The sequence below is a fragment of the Melanerpes formicivorus genome, unplaced genomic scaffold, assembly GCF_026170545.1.
Source record: "Melanerpes formicivorus ecotype bairdi unplaced genomic scaffold, bMelFor1.0.p_v2 SCAF_14, whole genome shotgun sequence".
In the NCBI taxonomy this organism is placed as follows: domain Eukaryota; kingdom Metazoa; phylum Chordata; class Aves; order Piciformes; family Picidae; genus Melanerpes; species Melanerpes formicivorus.
In genome coordinates, this window is record NW_027142366.1 from 7,860,574 (window position 1) to 7,878,614 (window position 18,041).

At 43.2% G+C, this 18,041-nt stretch overlaps 1 protein-coding gene across 2 annotated transcripts in view; it reads right to left on the reverse strand.

Annotated features, from left to right (window-relative positions):
* POLR3E (RNA polymerase III subunit E) overlaps positions 1–18,041 on the reverse strand; it is a 29,251-nt gene that overhangs the window by 7,525 nt on the left and 3,685 nt on the right. For both annotated transcript variants that reach the window (XM_068146787.1, XM_068146788.1), the window contains exons 2-18: positions 17,586–17,666; positions 16,433–16,483; positions 15,158–15,235; positions 13,583–13,698; positions 13,181–13,263; positions 12,372–12,479; positions 11,848–11,897; positions 11,432–11,551; positions 10,818–10,903; positions 9,753–9,797; positions 9,576–9,667; positions 8,717–8,837; positions 7,096–7,177; positions 4,853–4,912; positions 3,779–3,936; positions 2,979–3,043; positions 936–1,432 (exon numbers count right to left, since the gene is read on the reverse strand). In XM_068146787.1, coding sequence (XP_068002888.1) covers positions 936–1,432; positions 2,979–3,043; positions 3,779–3,936; positions 4,853–4,912; positions 7,096–7,177; positions 8,717–8,837; positions 9,576–9,667; positions 9,753–9,797; positions 10,818–10,903; positions 11,432–11,551; positions 11,848–11,897; positions 12,372–12,479; positions 13,181–13,263; positions 13,583–13,698; positions 15,158–15,235; positions 16,433–16,483; positions 17,586–17,621 — 1,848 coding nt within the window. In that variant the 5' untranslated portion in view covers positions 17,622–17,666. The remainder of the gene's footprint in view (positions 1–935; positions 1,433–2,978; positions 3,044–3,778; positions 3,937–4,852; positions 4,913–7,095; positions 7,178–8,716; positions 8,838–9,575; positions 9,668–9,752; positions 9,798–10,817; positions 10,904–11,431; positions 11,552–11,847; positions 11,898–12,371; positions 12,480–13,180; positions 13,264–13,582; positions 13,699–15,157; positions 15,236–16,432; positions 16,484–17,585; positions 17,667–18,041) is intronic.

The window sequence follows — 18,041 nt, forward strand, 5'->3', positions numbered from 1 at the left end:
CAGGGGAGAAAGCAGAAACTGGTGGTCTCCCTAGTGGCATTTCAAGTCTGTTACTTGGCTCTCAGGTGCCACAACACGTACTGTGCACAAGACTGAACATGTTGGTTTTGCCCCCTTATAGCAACCCTACTCCTTAGATGAGTTTCAACTCCCATGCTCCAGGCTCTCTCTCTCATCAGCCTGCTTGCTCCCTGCTCTTTCAAGCAGTTCACACGTCTCTTCTCTCCCCAAAGGCAGCTCCCAAGCTCTTTCTGGTTGCAACCCAATCAACGCTGCCAGATGTCTTGTAAAATTAATTTCCTTTTAGGCTCTTTCCCATGATGCCAAATTCCTTCTCCTTTCCTCAGCAATCTACTGTCACACAAACCTGCTCTGCCTCACGCAATCACAGATGTCATTTCCATAAAGACAAAGAAACAAAGACACCTCTGCACAGTCTAAGAGGAAAAGATCTGACCAACAAAACCTGCTGCAGATATGGTTTGTCGCTTCCCAGGAAGCTCTGCTGGGTGTGCCTTGCTGCTCCCAAGCAGTCAATACCACCTTTCCCTACTCCAACTGTGTTCCTGAGTAAAGGAACTTGTGCAACCCCTGGAGAGATTACAAGAATCTGGAATTATCTTAGATCATGTTAGCAGGAGCAAGTTGGGATGGAGAGTTACTGCTGCCCAACAGCCTGGATATGTAAAGAGAGCCCCAAAGGCAACCAAGCTATGCAGCATACCACAGAGCAAAGAAAGCAGAGTGCAGGGCCTGCAAGAAGCAGGACACCAGACAAACCTCTAGCAACTTCAACATATCCAATACAGGACAGTCAGAGCACATCTGTTCTTCCAGTCCACCACCGCAGGCCATGAACATCTCTAGCTCAGACATTTAACTGCACCCCAGTCCCTCCCCCACAAAGCACACAGAAGGGAAAAAAACATACTTACAGGCACCAAAATCTGTTTGCAGCCAGTATCCAGCACCATGTCCTGTAACATTTTGTCTGAAATGCCACTGAACAGGGTATGTCCTGGAGGCAGACTGGCTAGGTGAAGGTTAAATAACCGTTTAAGCTCACTCAGGGTGAGAACAAATTGTTTCTTAAAGGTTGAGGACACAAAGGCCTTCAGTTCCTGGGCTACCCTGTCAATGCAGCCTCCAGGCAAGTGGCCATTCAGAGAGTCCGTGGAGTCCTCCTCCGTGTGGAGGCCGTTGACGACGCCGTTGTTCATGCCCTCATAGGCCGAGGTATCCATCGGCTCCTCGTCGCTCACGGGCTCCTCTTTAATGCGGATATTGGACACATCCATCTTGCCTGAGGAGTCACTCGATTTCATCTCTGCCTTTTGCTTCTGGATCTCCTTTTCCAGCTGCCCATAGTTCTGCTTGACTTTTGCTTTAGCCATGTTGACCCTTTGCTCCCCAGAAACCACCAAGGGATGAGCTAGTAAGAAACAAAAGATACCATCAATCTCACCACAGCCAGCGTCCCCGTCTTGCAGAATGTTTCTTGAAGGGCTCAAAACGAAACAAAAGCAGGAAACATCATCTGCTTGTGAAATATCTGAGGCATCAATCCAGTTTGTTGATCAGATTTTACTTAATTTCAGGGTTTTTTGTGGTTGGTTGGGGTATTTTGGGGGGGTTCTCTGTGTGTGATTTAAAGATAAACATGTTGACAATTGTAAGCCTGATATTTGGGGAAGGGTCTTCCAGTCAAGGAATTTGAAGCAAAGACAAGTGTACTTGGCTCAGTCACTAGGGCCTTTCCTGCACAGCAAGAAACCAGGATGCAGACTGTTAAGACATCTTTACTTGTCACAAATACTTCATTGCCCAACAACCTTTTTTCTTTTGTTTGTCTGTTTGTTTCAAGAGTATCTAGTGGCTGGTGGGGCCTGATGCAGCAACTGCCAGCGCCAGCACAAGGATGTCTTATAGGTACAGTGAGGAGAGTAAAGGGGCTAACATAACCTGAACACTCCTTTAGCATGAGGTGCAAAATATGAAGTCCAAGAGCCTCTTATTATTATTATTACCCAGTGACAGGGAGAAAGGGACAGGAGGGAATCCTTTCCCATGCAACTTTGCACCTCTTCCCCTGTCCTCTCCATACCCAAAGTTGAAAGGAAGGGGCGTGCTGGCAGCAGAAGAATCCAGTCTCAATGCCAAAGGAAGGAGTGCTATGTTTAAGGCAAAAGCACACCCACCACACATTATCTTCTCTGCTGCTAGGCTTGCTAATCCCCTCCTAATAATCCAACACCAAATCCTTCCAAGCAGATCAGACACAGGATATTCAAATGGACTCATACGTTCATTTGTCAGCTCTGCTTAGACTCTTCATTGGCTGCAGAGTCTGGCAAGGAACCAAATGCCTGGTTAACATTCTCTGGAATCTGAAGTTTTCACAATCTTTTAGGATTATGGAGCAGCTACTTTAATATTCTCACTGACAGTCGTGGTGGAGAAGGATGTCAATAAGAGAGAGCTTCACACCTACTTACAGCCCCCTGGCAAGCACATTCTCCACTAATTGCTCAGCCCTCAACCATACCACAGAGAGCCCAGTGCAAATGGGGGGGAGGAGAGGAGGAGGGGAACCACATCAGCTTGCAAAGTGAGAGGTGAGAGTTACTTGTGCACTGGCGTAGTCCTCTCTTTGGGAGCTGCTTACACCCTTACACCAAAGAAACTGCCTTCAATGAAAGTGGATAACAGAACCAGCTGATTTTACACTATCAAATAGCAAGCTCCCTGTGCTTACTCTGCTACAAGGACACTACAGTGAGATTGTGTCACCCCAGCACCAGTGATGTTAGTATCAACCAATATCTGTCACAAATAATCCAGAGGAAATTACAAGAAAGGAAAAGATATTAAACAAAACAGGAGGAGTCCCCACCACCTTCAAAACCAGAGAGGAACTTCAAAACTTCACCCAGGAAGGTGGAAGGAAGCACACGCTTCAAGATTTCAATTTCATTTACCTGATTGTGCCTCCTGTTTCTTTGGTGTCAAGTGCTCCTTTAAGAGACTATAGACCTTTTCTAATCTGAAAGACAAAATATCCCAGGACACTTTCAGTTGTTATGCCCACATGCAGCCATGCCAGCTTTAGCCATCAGCTGGAACAGTCAATTTCTCCAGGGAGCCAAGGAACAAGATTGACTTGAATGATACAGTATCACCCTATCACCAGCCCACAACCTGGGGACTGTGAGGGCAAAAACTTCATAGAATCACAAAATCTTTTTGGTTGGAAAAGATCTTCAAGATCAAGTCCAATACTACCCAACTCTACCATGTCCCTTAGCACTCTATCTCTGCTTCTTTTAAACACCTCCAGGGATGGGGATTCAGCTGCTTTCCTCGGGAGCCTACCCCAGTATTTGATAACCCTTTCAGTGAAGAAGTTTCTTCTAATATCCAACCTAAACCCCTACTGGTGCAAGCTAAGACCATTTCCTCTTGTCCCATCACTCATTACCAGGGAGAAGAGACAAACACCCACCTTGTTACAACCACCTGTAAGGTAGCTGTAAAGAATAAGAAGGTCTCCCCTCACCCCCCAGTCTCCAGACTAAACACTAGCAGTTCCCTCAGCCAATCCTCATAGGATCTGTTCTCCAGATCCTTCACCAGCTTTGTTGCCCTACTCAGGACCTGCTCCGGGACCTTGTAACTGCGAGGCAGTACAGATTGATTTAGCAATCAATGTCTGCAGAAACTTAGTACTAGACAGTTGTCTGGTTTTACCTTATTCCCCAAAATAAAACAAGTCATTTACTTGGCCTGAATGCCCATCCACAGCATATGTTGCCTCTGAACTATATCTGGATGCTTCTTAACGAAGTCTTCATCATAAGGGAGCATGAACTCCCAACCTTTGTTTATTCTTGCCACAGACATATGCTCTAGGAAGTCTTTCACATCTTCTGGACAAAGCTAAAAGAAAAAGCATAAATAATACGGAAGTGAGTTTCCATGGGGCACATGCAGCCATGCAGCAATGGGCACTGTTCTGTAAGACAGGAAGAGCTGGGCTGATTTGGTATGTATGGGGCACCTCCATGGATACACACCCAGCTCAGTCACGGATACTCATCCTCCTCTGCAGCACCAACACTTTCACACAATATTAAAAGCACAGGACTTCAGAGAACAGTGATGTTTAGTCACCTGACAGTCAAATAGCTCCTGGCGTGCTTTGTGAAGAAAAGGGAGTTTCCAAACTGAGATGAAAAGACTCTACTGTGAAGAGAAGCATATTCTACAATGTTAACTTTATTTTAGAGCTGCAGGTCAGACGTGCTGCACCTACACACATACAGCTTTTAAGCTGCACTGGATCTTAGATTCCAAACCAAATGGTTTGTGCATAGCCTGACTAGTGTTTTACAGAAATTATTTGTGGTCCCCTTCACTTAGTGTGTTTCATTCATTTGCCAGTTTTAATAGAATAGTCTAGTGTCTGCCTTTCTTTAAAGCCTTTTTGTAACACAGTCAAAAGCAGAGCAGCTAGTATGGATTGCACAAGCACCCATCTGCTTTGGTGCACCACAGTCACCTTAATTCAAACTGTGTCTGGCTGGCCACTGAAACACATGAGAGGACAAGATACATTCCAGTGGCTCAGCTACACAGCCAGCTGTATCCTCTGAAGTAGTGATACCTGTGGGAGCTGAAAGCAGGTACCTATACCTGCTCCAAAGTGAGGGCATGCCTGGTAAGCAACACTGCACGTCGATAGGAAGGCAAATGCTGTGAACCTGAGAAAAAGCAGCACTCACCACTGATAGACAGACAATGCCCAACACATCACCAACTTCTGATACAGCAAGAAACCCCCCAAATCACTCACTTTTGTGACTGCTGCCACTTCCTTTCTCACAACCCAACGGTCCTGTGTAAACTTCCACATCTAGGAAGGCAAAAAAAGAAAGGAAGAAAAAATTAGTAACTGTATTTAGCAGTTGCTTTACTGTAGTAATGACCCAGTTCAACGATGTCACCAGAAAAATGCAAACCCCATTCCTTTCAAGAAGGGGCTGTTCAGCCAGCTAGGGAAAAAAACACTTTCTGGCCCTTTCTGTCTTCAAATGGCCCTGAACACAGTATCAAAAGCTTCCTGAGTCCACAGTTTGCCTTGATGAACCTGTGACTACAAAAGCTGTGAATAATCTCTTGAACTCAAAATCCATTTAGCTTCCGAAGAGAAAGAAAACCAAGAGATCTACTACACCAGTGCTGGGACTCCAGAAATCACACCTGAGGCTCAGCTTCTCTCATACCTAATCATCAACCTAGAGAAAGTCTTCTGTGATTCACCCACTTCTATTAATGTAGGGGCCTGAAAAGGCTGATGACTGTTCCCTTTCTGTAGCACATGGCCCCTAAAAACTGCCTGCTCCCTTCTCCAACACACATCACAGTCACAGTTATACCAAGACAGCCTGTCACTCATGTACTTGTCCCCAGTTAATGGAAAAGCTGTGAACCCTGCAGAGAAACTCCTGAAGCCTAACAATCAGAGAAGAAGCTGCTGAGAGCAAGCTAACAGGATATGTGAGGTCAGAACACTGTCTGAATATGACCTTTGATTTCTTCTCGTCTCCATTTAAATAGACTGCAATCTCTTTTAGTCTGTGTACAGTAATAACGCTGTGGAGAATCCAAAATCTCATTACCACCAACTTCTTTCTGCCCTACGATGTCATCTTTGCATCCTTCTCTCTGATTCAGCTTCTCTCAGCCCACAAACACACAAAACCACCACACTCACTTCAGGGCACAGGGCATTTCTGGTGTTCAAAGGAAGCTGATCTACCAGCTCTCCTTGCATGTAACCGAGGCAGCTGTTTCCCACTAGGCCCTTCACCCTCAGCTAGAGACAATGCTACTCATGTTCTCTGAACTTATTATCTGAGAGTCTGAGCAATAAACAGAAGCTTTCATAAAAAAACCCACAAACAACAATAACAAAACAAATTACTTTTCACCCACCCTGAAGTACAGCATGGCACAGGCAGACACTGAAAGTCACTATCAGCTATAAATAATTGTTAATCTTATTTCTGACATAACTCAAAAGAAAACAACTTACCTTTTAACTGCTAAAACACTACTGCTTACTTAACTGAGCATAATAATTCCTGGTCCCTAGAACTTTACGTATGGTGTGTCACCTAATCTGCCAAGTCCTAAAGACTTAATGTCACTGGGTCACACCTGAATCCAGGTCTCCATATGGCAGTGTCCTGGGCAGACATCAAGGCACAAACAGTCTGTTTCAATCACCATCAGTTTTATTTTACACTAGTACTGCAACATTCTTAGTCTCTCACACAGTATGCCCCAATTCAGAGCTAAATCTCACAAACAAACTTTACAAACAAGGGGAACAGTCAGGTCTAACTGAAAAAATGAGAGCAATGCACTTGTCAGCTTCTCTTTGATGGTGCAGAAGCAATAAAATGAGTATGAACTTAGGAACCACTCAGGAACTTAATTCTTTCAATGGTAAGCAAAAATAAACACAATGCAGAGGCTGTTCCTTTTTGCTGTGGTTACGTGTGTGTTTACAAGACCTGTATTCATTTCAACTTCCATGTGCAACTACTGCTTACAAAAGGTGCCTGGAACAAAGTCCTTTCACTGATTAACAGCTCTGGGGAATAAAGTCCTTTTTAAAGATCAGCAGTGCATGCTCAGGGAGCACAAGGCTTACCCACGCTGCCTTTCTGAGACCTCACAGTCCTGAGCCCGTGGAAGTACATCTGAAGAAACAAGAACTTTATTATCCAGTCCTGGCTTTTCTGAAGCCCTGCATTGTGAGGGTTATGTGATAGTGGCTCTACAGCACGTATTAGAAAGGGATGAGTACTGTTAATGACAGATGATCTGAACCTGCCAGCCAGCCACAATGTCGATCTGCACCGACGCTCCCATGACAGACTTGTAACAACGCTTTCAGGATTAAAGTACAAATAATGTTTGGAGGAAACACCTTATGGCAGTATAGCAATAGAGTTTTGCAATGCCATGACCTTGCAGGAAAACTTCACCTGTGTTTTCCTTCAAAAACAACACAACTGTTATACTTACAACAAAGTCTCTTCCTCTACAGAGCACTTCTGCGGGGACTCCACTATGTGGACTAGAACTATCTTTTGGGTACAGTACATCACTGTTGATTAAAAAGGAAGATGGATTAGTTACTAGGTGCTCCAGAAAGCCAGCACTGGTGAAGATTAACACAACAAACATGTCCTCCCTCTCCTGCAGTTAAATTATACCTTTATCCAAAGCATGGTTTTCATTACAGGAATTAATATTGGTGTAATTATACCACTGCAATTAGTCTAGTGCAGAAAGGCTTACACCGGCAAAGCATAGCCTTGTGGCTAGCAGGTGTGTGCAACACAGGTACAAGCTCTGCTTTGTTCTTGCAAAGCCTGTCCTCCCCTGCCTCAGTGTAAGCAAGACCAGAATGATCCTAGGAAATGCTTAGGGTAATCTGGCAGGCCACCTCCAAGGCAGCGTGGGGGGCAGGGGTGTTATCTCCTTCCCAGCAATCAAGGGTTTAAGAGAGCAACTACAAAATGCCCTGCATAAAGAAAACCAGCCCTGAGATCAACACTACCCTAGTGTCCTTGTCTGCTTGCCAGACCAACTGGATGGTATTTGTTAGCATGCTCTCAAGGTAACCCAGGTTCATGATCTTGAGCCTACCCAGACTAAAGAAATGGGTCCCCTCTCTTTTTAAAGCTCCAACATTTGATTGTGTTGCTCTGTGCCCAGCCGTTCCAAATACACCACATCTAGCAGCAAAGAATCAGTTATAACAAAAGCAACCTGAATGCTAATATGCTGCTTTCTAACCTGCTTCCAGCTTCCTTCTGCACTGGCTAGAAGGATGGCATGGAATGGCTGGAGGGACAGCAAGGGCTGCTGCAAAAACTGATCACACTGCTAATACAGAGCTGTACCACTATAGCTGCAATACATCCTGATAACAGGCTTGGACTGGTAACTGGTGCCACCCATCTTAACACAGATCTGTTCCAGAGACTGTAATTCTCTGCATGCAGTGCTCCACCCAGGTAGAAACATCATACTGCACTTTAGAGCTCAATTCCCAGTGGGATGCTTTATCCTAATAAACAGTAGGATGATAAAGAATCCATTTCACCTGCTACACTCAATACCCCAGGCTTGACTTATTAAGCAGGTAATACATTCTAGAGGGTAGCTATCAGCTGACAAGCAGCATCCACTGATGAACAGCAAGGTGACTGCACAAAGACCTTTGTTTGACTGAGCTGAGGTAAGAAATACTATAGCCAACACTGGTTTAATTTTCTTGGTTTATATTTTATGCTAATCTCTAAAATAATTCAGGACAATTCTCTCACCAAAACCAAAACCAAAATCAAATCAAACCAAAACAAAAAGCAAGTGAAGATGATATAAAAAAATCGACATAACTCAAATAAATTCAGATTACATCACTACTCAGCCACAATTTTAACTGGGGTATGCACTAAGGTATTATCCTTTAACATTAAGCCTTTACATTCTGAGTATCTGACTGCACTAAAAAGCAGCAAACATTAAATCAAGATGGCTACTTTGGGACACAAAGAAGACAAGCACATAAATCCCATTGTTCTGATCCTCTCCTTAAAGCAGAAAACCATGTCCCAGTAACAAAGACGAGCCGTACCTCTTCACCACCCAGTTTCCCTGGACCAGCATTGCCACCTGCTGTATACAGCGGAGAACTGCTGTAGAGTCTGTCCCAGAGCCTAGCAAACTCATCAGATTTGCAAACGGCATCACCTTCACTGAAAGGCAACACACACAACAGATTAAGGCTTCCTTCAGTGCACACCATACACAGAGTTCTAAATCTATTTATGCAGAAGTTCATAGTCAAAATTTTATTTCAGAAAAAAAAAAAAGAAAACCTAAGTTCCACTAAGTTCCCCTTTGCCCTACAGTGTCAGCTGTTCTGAAAATATCTACTAGTGTTGCACCAAAGCTGATTAGCTTAACTGGCCCCAAATTAATGCAAAACAAAATAAAAAGTGGCATTGGCAACATTTGGAAACAGAAATAGCTGACAAGATAGGAAGCTCCCAAGGCAAAAGTCCTCAGAATTTACTCTGGTCAGACAGTAATTCTCAAGAGAATAAAATTCCTGGATGACACTCATGAAGTGTGTATTACTGAAAGCTTCCCAGAAAATGCCAAACTGCAGCTTTCTGCATTAACCTTCAACTTATGATTCATGCTCAGACCCCACATTAAAGCACAAACCTACTGAAATAGATGTATCCAGAAAGCTAGCAGCAATTAGGAATTATTCTAGGATTAAGCTGACTGCAAACACACAGATGAGCAGTCAGATCTGTTGTTGATGTTCTTCTCTGCACAACAGATCTTCTTAAGGAAAAGCCTGGGATTTGGATTCTTCACAGAATCAGACAGTCTGGTGGGGTGACAGAACTGTACTACTAGGAAACATACCTTATCTGAGGCAACTATAAGTCACAAAGTAGAATGTTAGAAAAGCTACAAACCATTCTTCATCAAGATCTTAATCTGATCAGCAAGGGGTAAAGTTCTCAGCTGGGCCATAGAAAGCACGTTGCTTGGAGCCACTGGTTTGTCACTGCAGATAAACAAGCAGATTTGCAGCCCATGAAAAAAAAGCATCCAACCAGTATGGACTTTGAACGTTCTGTACAAACACTTACTTCTCTTCCTCTACGCTTGGAGGCATCAGCATCATTAAATATTCACTAGAAGAAAAGAAAACACATCCTTAAAATGTTTATCTTGGGACCTTCCAGGTTTCAGTAGTTATTTCTTGCCTAGAGCAATCCTACTTGTCTGAATCTACAAAACAAACATTAGCCTGAAGAAAGCTCTTCTCTTTCCTCTCCCATCTTCCTCTACAAATTCAGTACTAGTGAAAGTTATTGGCATTCATGTGCCCAAAGAGAAGGTACAAAATAAATGGAGGTCAGAATCCCAACTGTCCTGTGCTGGGGAAGTGTCCAAACAGAAGAACTGCAAAAGTAAACACATTAAACATAGGTGCTCTGACACAGCTAAGAGGGGTCATGTGAAGTCCTATACACAATCAGGCCAGCAACAAGCAAAAACCTCTTCTTGCCATGTAATTATCAGTGCCTGTGGAGGATAGAATCCAATCCAAAAGACTTGTCAGAATACCTAGCTAGCACTGTTCCACTCAGATGCTAGGAAAAACACACCCACACCACTAAACAGTCTGCCATAGTACTTGGGCCATGTATCAGATTACAGCAAAGGATTACTCCGGATTGCATCACAGCAAGACTCCTGCATAGAGGCAGTCACCAAGAAACAAAACCCAAGAAGTATTTCCAGGTCTCTCACAGATCATTGAAAAACAGCTTTATAAGCCTTTTTTTAAGCTCAGACTTGCTAACGATGTAAGTTACTAGCTTCACAGTCTTAATTTATTTTAACCAGAAGGACCTTTTGTTTTACTTTTCCTTTACAGTGCCTGCAGTCCCAATAATGTGGGGCTGTGATAATGTACAGGAGGCTACAATCCCAAGAGAAAAAAAGTAGGTCTCATCTCAGAGTACAGGGAAACAAAGGAAGCAAGCTCAGTAAGTTAAGTCTAGTTTGTTCCTGTACTTTTTAAATACACTTTTAATCAAGAATAGAATTACCAAAGAGCAAGCTTTTAAGGCATACACCTGCTTATTACTCTGAAAAGAATCCCAACAAATTATTGCAGTTTCTGCAGAACATCATCAAATCCTTACCTGGGAGATTTAATTAATTCTGTGTTTTCAGCAAGGCCATGACCTTGACTAAATAAATACTGGCGCTCGTGTTCGGAACGGCTGTCCTGGAGACATGGAAACAAAAGAGTCTCAACCGCATACTGAAAACATACAAAATGCCAGACAGATGGATTCCTCACTCCCAGCTGTGACCACCCTGTCATTACTGCACCTTCAAGTGCTCCACCTCACTAACTGGTGTTCTGCTTTCACTTTCCTGAATGATGCTCCTATGATGTGGGAACACTTCTGTCACTCTGACTTCAAAATCTCCTGACAGACACACATGTGGGTCAAGCAGGATTTCTGACACTCAGCTGACTGGGTTCCCCAAGCTTTTCATAAAGTCCAGATCATAAGCCAAAATATGAGTGGTTCTTGCTCTCAGATGACTCCTTTATGTTTGTCTGTGAAGCATTATCCAGCAGGGGAGGTACAGAGCACTGCAGGGCCTGTTCCAGCCCACAGGCCTACTTCTCATTATCTTTTGAGGATTCCCTGACTCCTGTGCGCTTGGATTTAAAAACAGTCCTAGTCTTGGCTGAGCCTCCAGGCCCAAGCAGGCTCCTCAGCAGCAGCCAGCATATACCTACCTTCAAGCCATAATAATGAAGATGAACCCAGTGCTCCTCTGCTTGTCTCTTCTGTAGAAACTCATAGGATTGAACACGTCGTTGACGAGCTTGTTCAGTCTCAGGGCGGGAGAATCGGACCTGGAAGATTTGGGCATTGTTAAATTACAGTCCTGAAACCCCCATAACAAAACACCTGTGTTATTCCTTTGGTACACAAGTAACAGCAGCAAGGGGCCCTAGCTCAAATAAATCACTCCTTGCTCTCAGTGCCATCTTTATGCTTGTGCAACAAAGGCAAGTCCATCTTGCTTTCCCCCCTCCCAAGCCCAGAGTCACTAGGACTGAGTTTTCCTGTCCTTTAATTTAGGTGTGAATTGCCATGCTTTCTTGTGAACTGTTCCCTGAACTATCTCAAAAGGGAAAGTTGGACATACAGTAATTTGCTTAACATCATCTTCAGCTTCATCCTGGGATGAATCACCACCTGTAAAAAAATACAACAGCATAAATACAGCACTGAAGTAAAGCAGCCACATTCAGTCTGCAACTGTTTGGAGGCCCATGCAGGAAGAGAGCAGCACTAGCAACTACATAACCAGGGACTCAATCCCAGCTTGCCAAACCATGTCAATATGTGGTGGCACAACGCTGCCCCTAAAATAGGTGTCACTGCTTCCATGGGCAATTTTTCAGTGGCAGTGGTAACACACTCCCTACTGCTGCCCTTCAACACAACCCACAAGCTCCCATTTCTCTCTGAGTCCCCCACACTGTGCCCACAAAAGCATCTAAGCAGCTCCACTGAAATAAGATCCATGAAACAATCTGAGAAGTGGCCTGATAATCGGTACATTGTTATAATAAACACTTCCAGAATATAATGACTCTGATCAGTAAAATTATAGCAAGAACTTTTATCTCACCTCCCAAAAGAAAACACAGCTCATGAAGCATTTACCTTCATTAGCAGCTTCTCTTTCTCGGTGTTTTGCATCAGCCTTGTCCAAGTAGGTGAAGCTTGGTCTCAGCTGAAGAATTCCATGTAGTGGAGTCAGGTGAAGTTCACCTGAAAAAGTGAGTTAGTATTAGCTAAAATAATTTTTTTCCACTGCACAAAGGCAGCATATTTCATTATCTCCCTATCTGTGTAAAGGCACAGCTTCAATTGAACATAAATATTTAATACAGTAACACGTAAAAAAGGATTGAAGTGAAAAATTTATCCAGTGCTCAAGATATCAAAGAACTATGAAAGACCAAGGCCTATTTCTGTTACTTTCCTTTTTGTGTTGAAACCAGATCTTGAAGCAAGCCACAGTCTGGCTCAGAACTGACCTACAGTTCAGGAGACTCATAGCAGAACAGTCATCACTGAAGCCAATCTATGTATTCTCACCTCATCACAACAAAACTTCATGATGGCATTAGGAAACGAGAGAGGGACAAAAAATGTTGAACATGAAAAGAAGATGGAGATAGTGACATAAATAACAACGATAAATTTATGTTACAAATGTGTATTCAGGCTACCATGCACTGATAAGAGCCTGGAGGCATCTACAAACCCAGAGTGTTCTTATATGATATTTACAACTTTGCTGAACCTTCTCAAGGGTTCTGGGGACACTGCTAAGGAAAAAATTTCTTTCTTTGAAGGCACATCAGCCAACTAAAACCTAGGCTAAAAAAAACAGGACAATTAGGCCTTATTTTAACCCTGAAATTAGCATCTTTCACTCATGTGAGCAGTAAGCAAAATAAAGGTACCTTTTTTATATACAGCAGCTGCATAGCGGGAGACGTTACTCGCGGCTTGTGAAGAGCAGAAAGTTTGCTTGTCCATCAGCTTCCTGCAGAGAGATGAATGCTGTGAGGTTGTACTCTATGGGCAGTGTGGTATACAGATCTTGAAGGCCTGAAATCATCAGTTCTCAAAATGCAGTATCAACAACTGCAGCAAATACACACTCTCATCTTTTTGTTTGCAACTCACGATTCATAAATCACACCAATGAAGAGGTTACTTCCAAGAAGAACTCACTATGTAACGGTCCAGAGCACACCCCAACACTGTAGAGACCCTTGTTCTCACCTTTCCCTAATCCCTCCTGGACATATATGTATCTAGGCTCACCACAAAAAGGAAAGGAAGGCAGAGAGGACACCTACGAGGAATAGGTACTTGTTTCATCTGTACATGTGCCATCGACGTTGAGAGCAATCTGCTCTCCCTTGCTGCGACAGTAGTTGGGGTTCAGAGTGTCAATGGCCATTTCAAGTTCAACCTAAACAATAAGACAAGACATTTCATTACCATGGTAGAACCACAAAGACATCAATGACAGTTCAGTCCCACACTTGCTAACATTTCCATAGGTTTACAGCAGATTTAAATACATAAGGGGCATCAATCACATCCACAGGGCAAATCTCACACAAAGCTGAGCCTTATTTGTATTTCTTTTAGGACAAGCTAGAGACACAAACTCCCATGTAAACAAATGGCAGCAGAGAAACAAGTGTTCTTCAGGCAGTCTTGATACACACCTTCACATTGTTGGGTACCTTCCACTACATTATCAGTCCAGTTTACCTACCAAGACGTACCAAGTGTACGAGCAATATCCTTCAAGCCTCCCAACCACTGAGCATTCATTCCCAATCTCTCACACTTAATGTACTTTTCCTTTTAGTCTGAGTACCAAGCAGTACAAAGCAACTGTCCTCTTCAGAGGCCAAGGCCTCAATTCTGCTAAGTTTCTGACTGCAGCACTTAACACTGAGTTCAGTTATCCCTGATTTACACCAGCTGAAACAGAAACGAGCTCTAAGCTTTTAGTCACAAAGAGATCTATTTCCTGCCTCCAACTTAAACCTCTGACAAATGTGCAAATACAAGCATTTTCATGCTTGGCACTGCTCTTAACATACTACATACAATGTAACTTTTTTCTTAGGGTGTGCCAAAGCCCTTATAAATTCATGTATCACAGCTACCACCTAGTTTTTAGTTCCCCTTTGCACTACTTGTAAGCTGAAGCAGGTTCAAGTCCCTGAACGAGTCTGTACAGGTCTCACCATGCAAACGTTTGCTACATTTCAAAGAAGACTTCTGGACACAGCATGCATTCTAACTCCAAAGTTCAAACAAGCACTCTCCTGAACAGTTTTCCAGAACAAAATCCTAGCATCACAGACATCTTTTTCTGCATTTTAAAATCACAGCCACAGTTTGGGGATACAAACCAGGGCAATCATTCTGCCTTTGGCTGTACTTTCGCTGCCTGTACACCCCCCACCAACTTCAAAAGGACAGCTGAGGATTCACAGCCAGGCAAGAGAGAAATAAGGACCTGCACTGACACTAAGAGACAGAGCATGCCTCCAAAGCTCAACCCTTTTCTGATTATTGCAAAAGCCTTTCAAATCAAGCTGCATTAGCACAAGCACCTGCAGACTTAATTAGAATTAGTAACTATGTTTCCCTGAGTGACTATTTTATATTAAAAGAGTAGATTTTCCACCATGACTTTTAATTTCTCTATTTATAAACTACTTTTATTCTAAACCCTACTTTACAGGCACAACAAAAGCCTCTCCCACACCTCCAAGCACAGAAATCTGGTCCTGCAAGTAGCTTAGATTGTTCTAACAGTTTAATAGCATGATGTGATTTTCCCAAGTGCACAACATGAAACAGCTTTTACAGACTGGACTCAAATGATGACCAAAATGATGACCAACCTTTTGCTGCTTTGGCTTTATCTTCGCTGATAAATGTGTAACATCATCATATGTCATGGAAGCTGGACGGATGGGATACTGGAAAACAAAGCAACTGCATAAAACCCTCTTCATGTAAAGATCAAAGAACTTCACAGAAGTTAACTCAACCTTTTCCATCCCCTCACGTGTAGACCCACTTGCCAGATGGATACAAGACATCAAGAAATTACTTGACAGATTTGTGAGTCATCAGGGGATCTGGGGGTACCACCTGGAAAACTCGTTGCTTTCCCCTTAGCCCTCTGCTTTTGTCACTGCACAACCCCCTTCCCGCCCCTCACATGCCACAACAAACAGAAAAATGGTACCACCACTAGTCCAGTGAAAAAAAAGAGTGCTAGAAGCAATTAAAACTTCATCCCTCAGCATTAACTCCCTGGACAGTTATTACCTAAACTCAAAATATTTATGGGTTTATACAAGTAGAGTTAGCTTACAGGACATGGACCACATGTAGGTAGTCAGGACACCAAGACCCAGGTTTAGCCATGTGGGTCTCTCTTCTGAATCATTTGGGACAGTGTGGTATTCAAATGAAATCTTCCAGCCACAGCAGCATCCTGCTGAGAGCTGCCATTTCTCCAGAACACTCACAGGCACCATCACTAGCCAGTGCTCACTCCTGACATGGGGCAACTGTAAGTATCTGAGAGGAAAGGCTGCACGGCGTGATCCAGCGTGGCTGAGTGCTTCCAGCCATGATCTGCTGGCACGTCATGCAGAGGTTCTGTACAGGAGGCAGTGGGATCACTGGTTTATAATGAGCATTTCATCTAGCAGCTTCAAAAGACTTCCCATTGTGTAGATGGGAAAAGTGAATCACAAGGAACAACAGACTTCCACCTTCCTACTGTATCTCCACCTTCAGTCACTAACCCCAAACCTTTATCTCCATAACCTAAGTGGGGAGGCCTTCTGATGACTCACAGTAATTATGAACAATGATGATGATTTAAATAGGGCCATTCCTGAAGAAATGCTTTAGTAATTATGGCAATAATCAGAACTGACAGAAGATGGCCAGGAGACTGCAAATTTTCCAAACCATGATAAAAAGACATTACCTACCCAAAGCACTCCTTTGGGGTTGTGAAAGGAAGTGATTTCAAGACAAGCCTCTGCCATAAATGACCACTCCTCAACTGACTGAAACCCAGACAGGCTTGCCTATATTCAAGATCTTGGCAGACTGAAGCAGCAGTGTGTTTTAAATTGATTTCAAACATAAAATACCTGAAACAGATACAGCTTCTCCAGTAGGCTTCTGGCCAGGAACACATCAATCTAAAATGCAAACCAAACAACTTTCATCAGATGTCAGCTGTAACTGATGGAGCCTCAGATAGAAGTGAAATCCCTAGAGCTCAAACACTGATAATTTTAGCTTCCCATTACAAACTCCAAGATAAAACACATTCATGGCTCTTGTCAAACATCTCCTTTCTGCCAGTTCTGACACAAAATTGCAACTGCCCTTTTTAAGAAAACAAACAAAAACCCCACTAAGATGGGGCAGCAGACAGTGGCTCTGGCTGTGGTTTTGCTCTCTAAGGAAACTTGGCAACTCAGTCTGAAATGCAGGAGGAAATTTTTTTTCCCAAGGGGCTGAAGTGAATTTGTTATTACAATTATAGAAAGAGGAGGAAGCTCTCTCTTCAGCAGCATGACTGAGAGGTAACTTCTTTACTAGTATTTTGTCCTAGAATCTTTCTAAATCAGACAAGAGACACCCACACCCCAAATCTGATTCATTATTAGCATTTGGCCACCAGTAGTGAAAACCCACAGCGCTTTCATGAATACCACATATGGAAGCCACCATTTCAGATACACTCCTGACAATTCCCATTCCTTTTCTCATGGCTTTTCTTCTTCTTATGAGCTTGTCCTTGCCTGTACTACTGGTGTGTAAATTCAGACATAGAGTGAACTGTGGCTACACTTTGTGATGTAATAGTTCTTTAAAGTCCAGAATCAGAACAGAACCACTTATTTTAGCAAGAAGGTATGAAACAGTTTTGTTTCATATTTAACAGCTATTAACTCACTGCTGTCATTCCAATTTTTCACAGCTCTCAGAGACAGGCAATAAAGTCACTGGACACACACAGCAGTAGAACCAAGCTCCTCACTTGTATTCCTCTTCTGACATGGGAAGACTAAAAAGGGTGAAAAACCTGAGCTGAATCTGTCAACATGAACACCACTGTTCTGGCAAAACATGTATTTGGCCCACACAACTTATTTACTTGCACAGAGCAAGCCACTGGTTATCAGACAACCACTGATGTTGATGGTGACTGTTTCAGCAATGTAAGAACATTGGGAACTATCATAATAGAAAAAAGTCTCATGTACAGTCAGTGCTGCCACAATGCACTTCTACCTCTTGTAAAATTGGATCATCTTCTTCATTTGCCATGCTAGGCTACAGAAACCTTTTTCTTGGCTTATTCCTTGGCACAACCTGAAAGAAAACAGAAATGTTGTATGAGTCACTACATCTGTGCCACGTAGCCTAGAGTATTTGTTCAAGTCAACCTGGTCCCTTTCCGTGTCAATCTGTCCAGAGGAATGTATGTGTTTGCACAGCCAGGTCCCTAATACTCCACAATCTTGATTGCCTGCCACCAAATTCAAAAGACAAGAAAATGCCTCCAAAATAGATCAGTTCTTGTCACTTTTCTGAAGACCAAAGTTAGATGAGAGCGCACCAAACACTGCTTTGTGAAGGCCAGGCCTCTTGCACTTGCATTATCTTTTATATACTGTGCAACTGCAACACACAGGTAACAGCTGGTTTTCCAGCCAGCACACCTACAGGGCACTGGCTGGTCAGCTG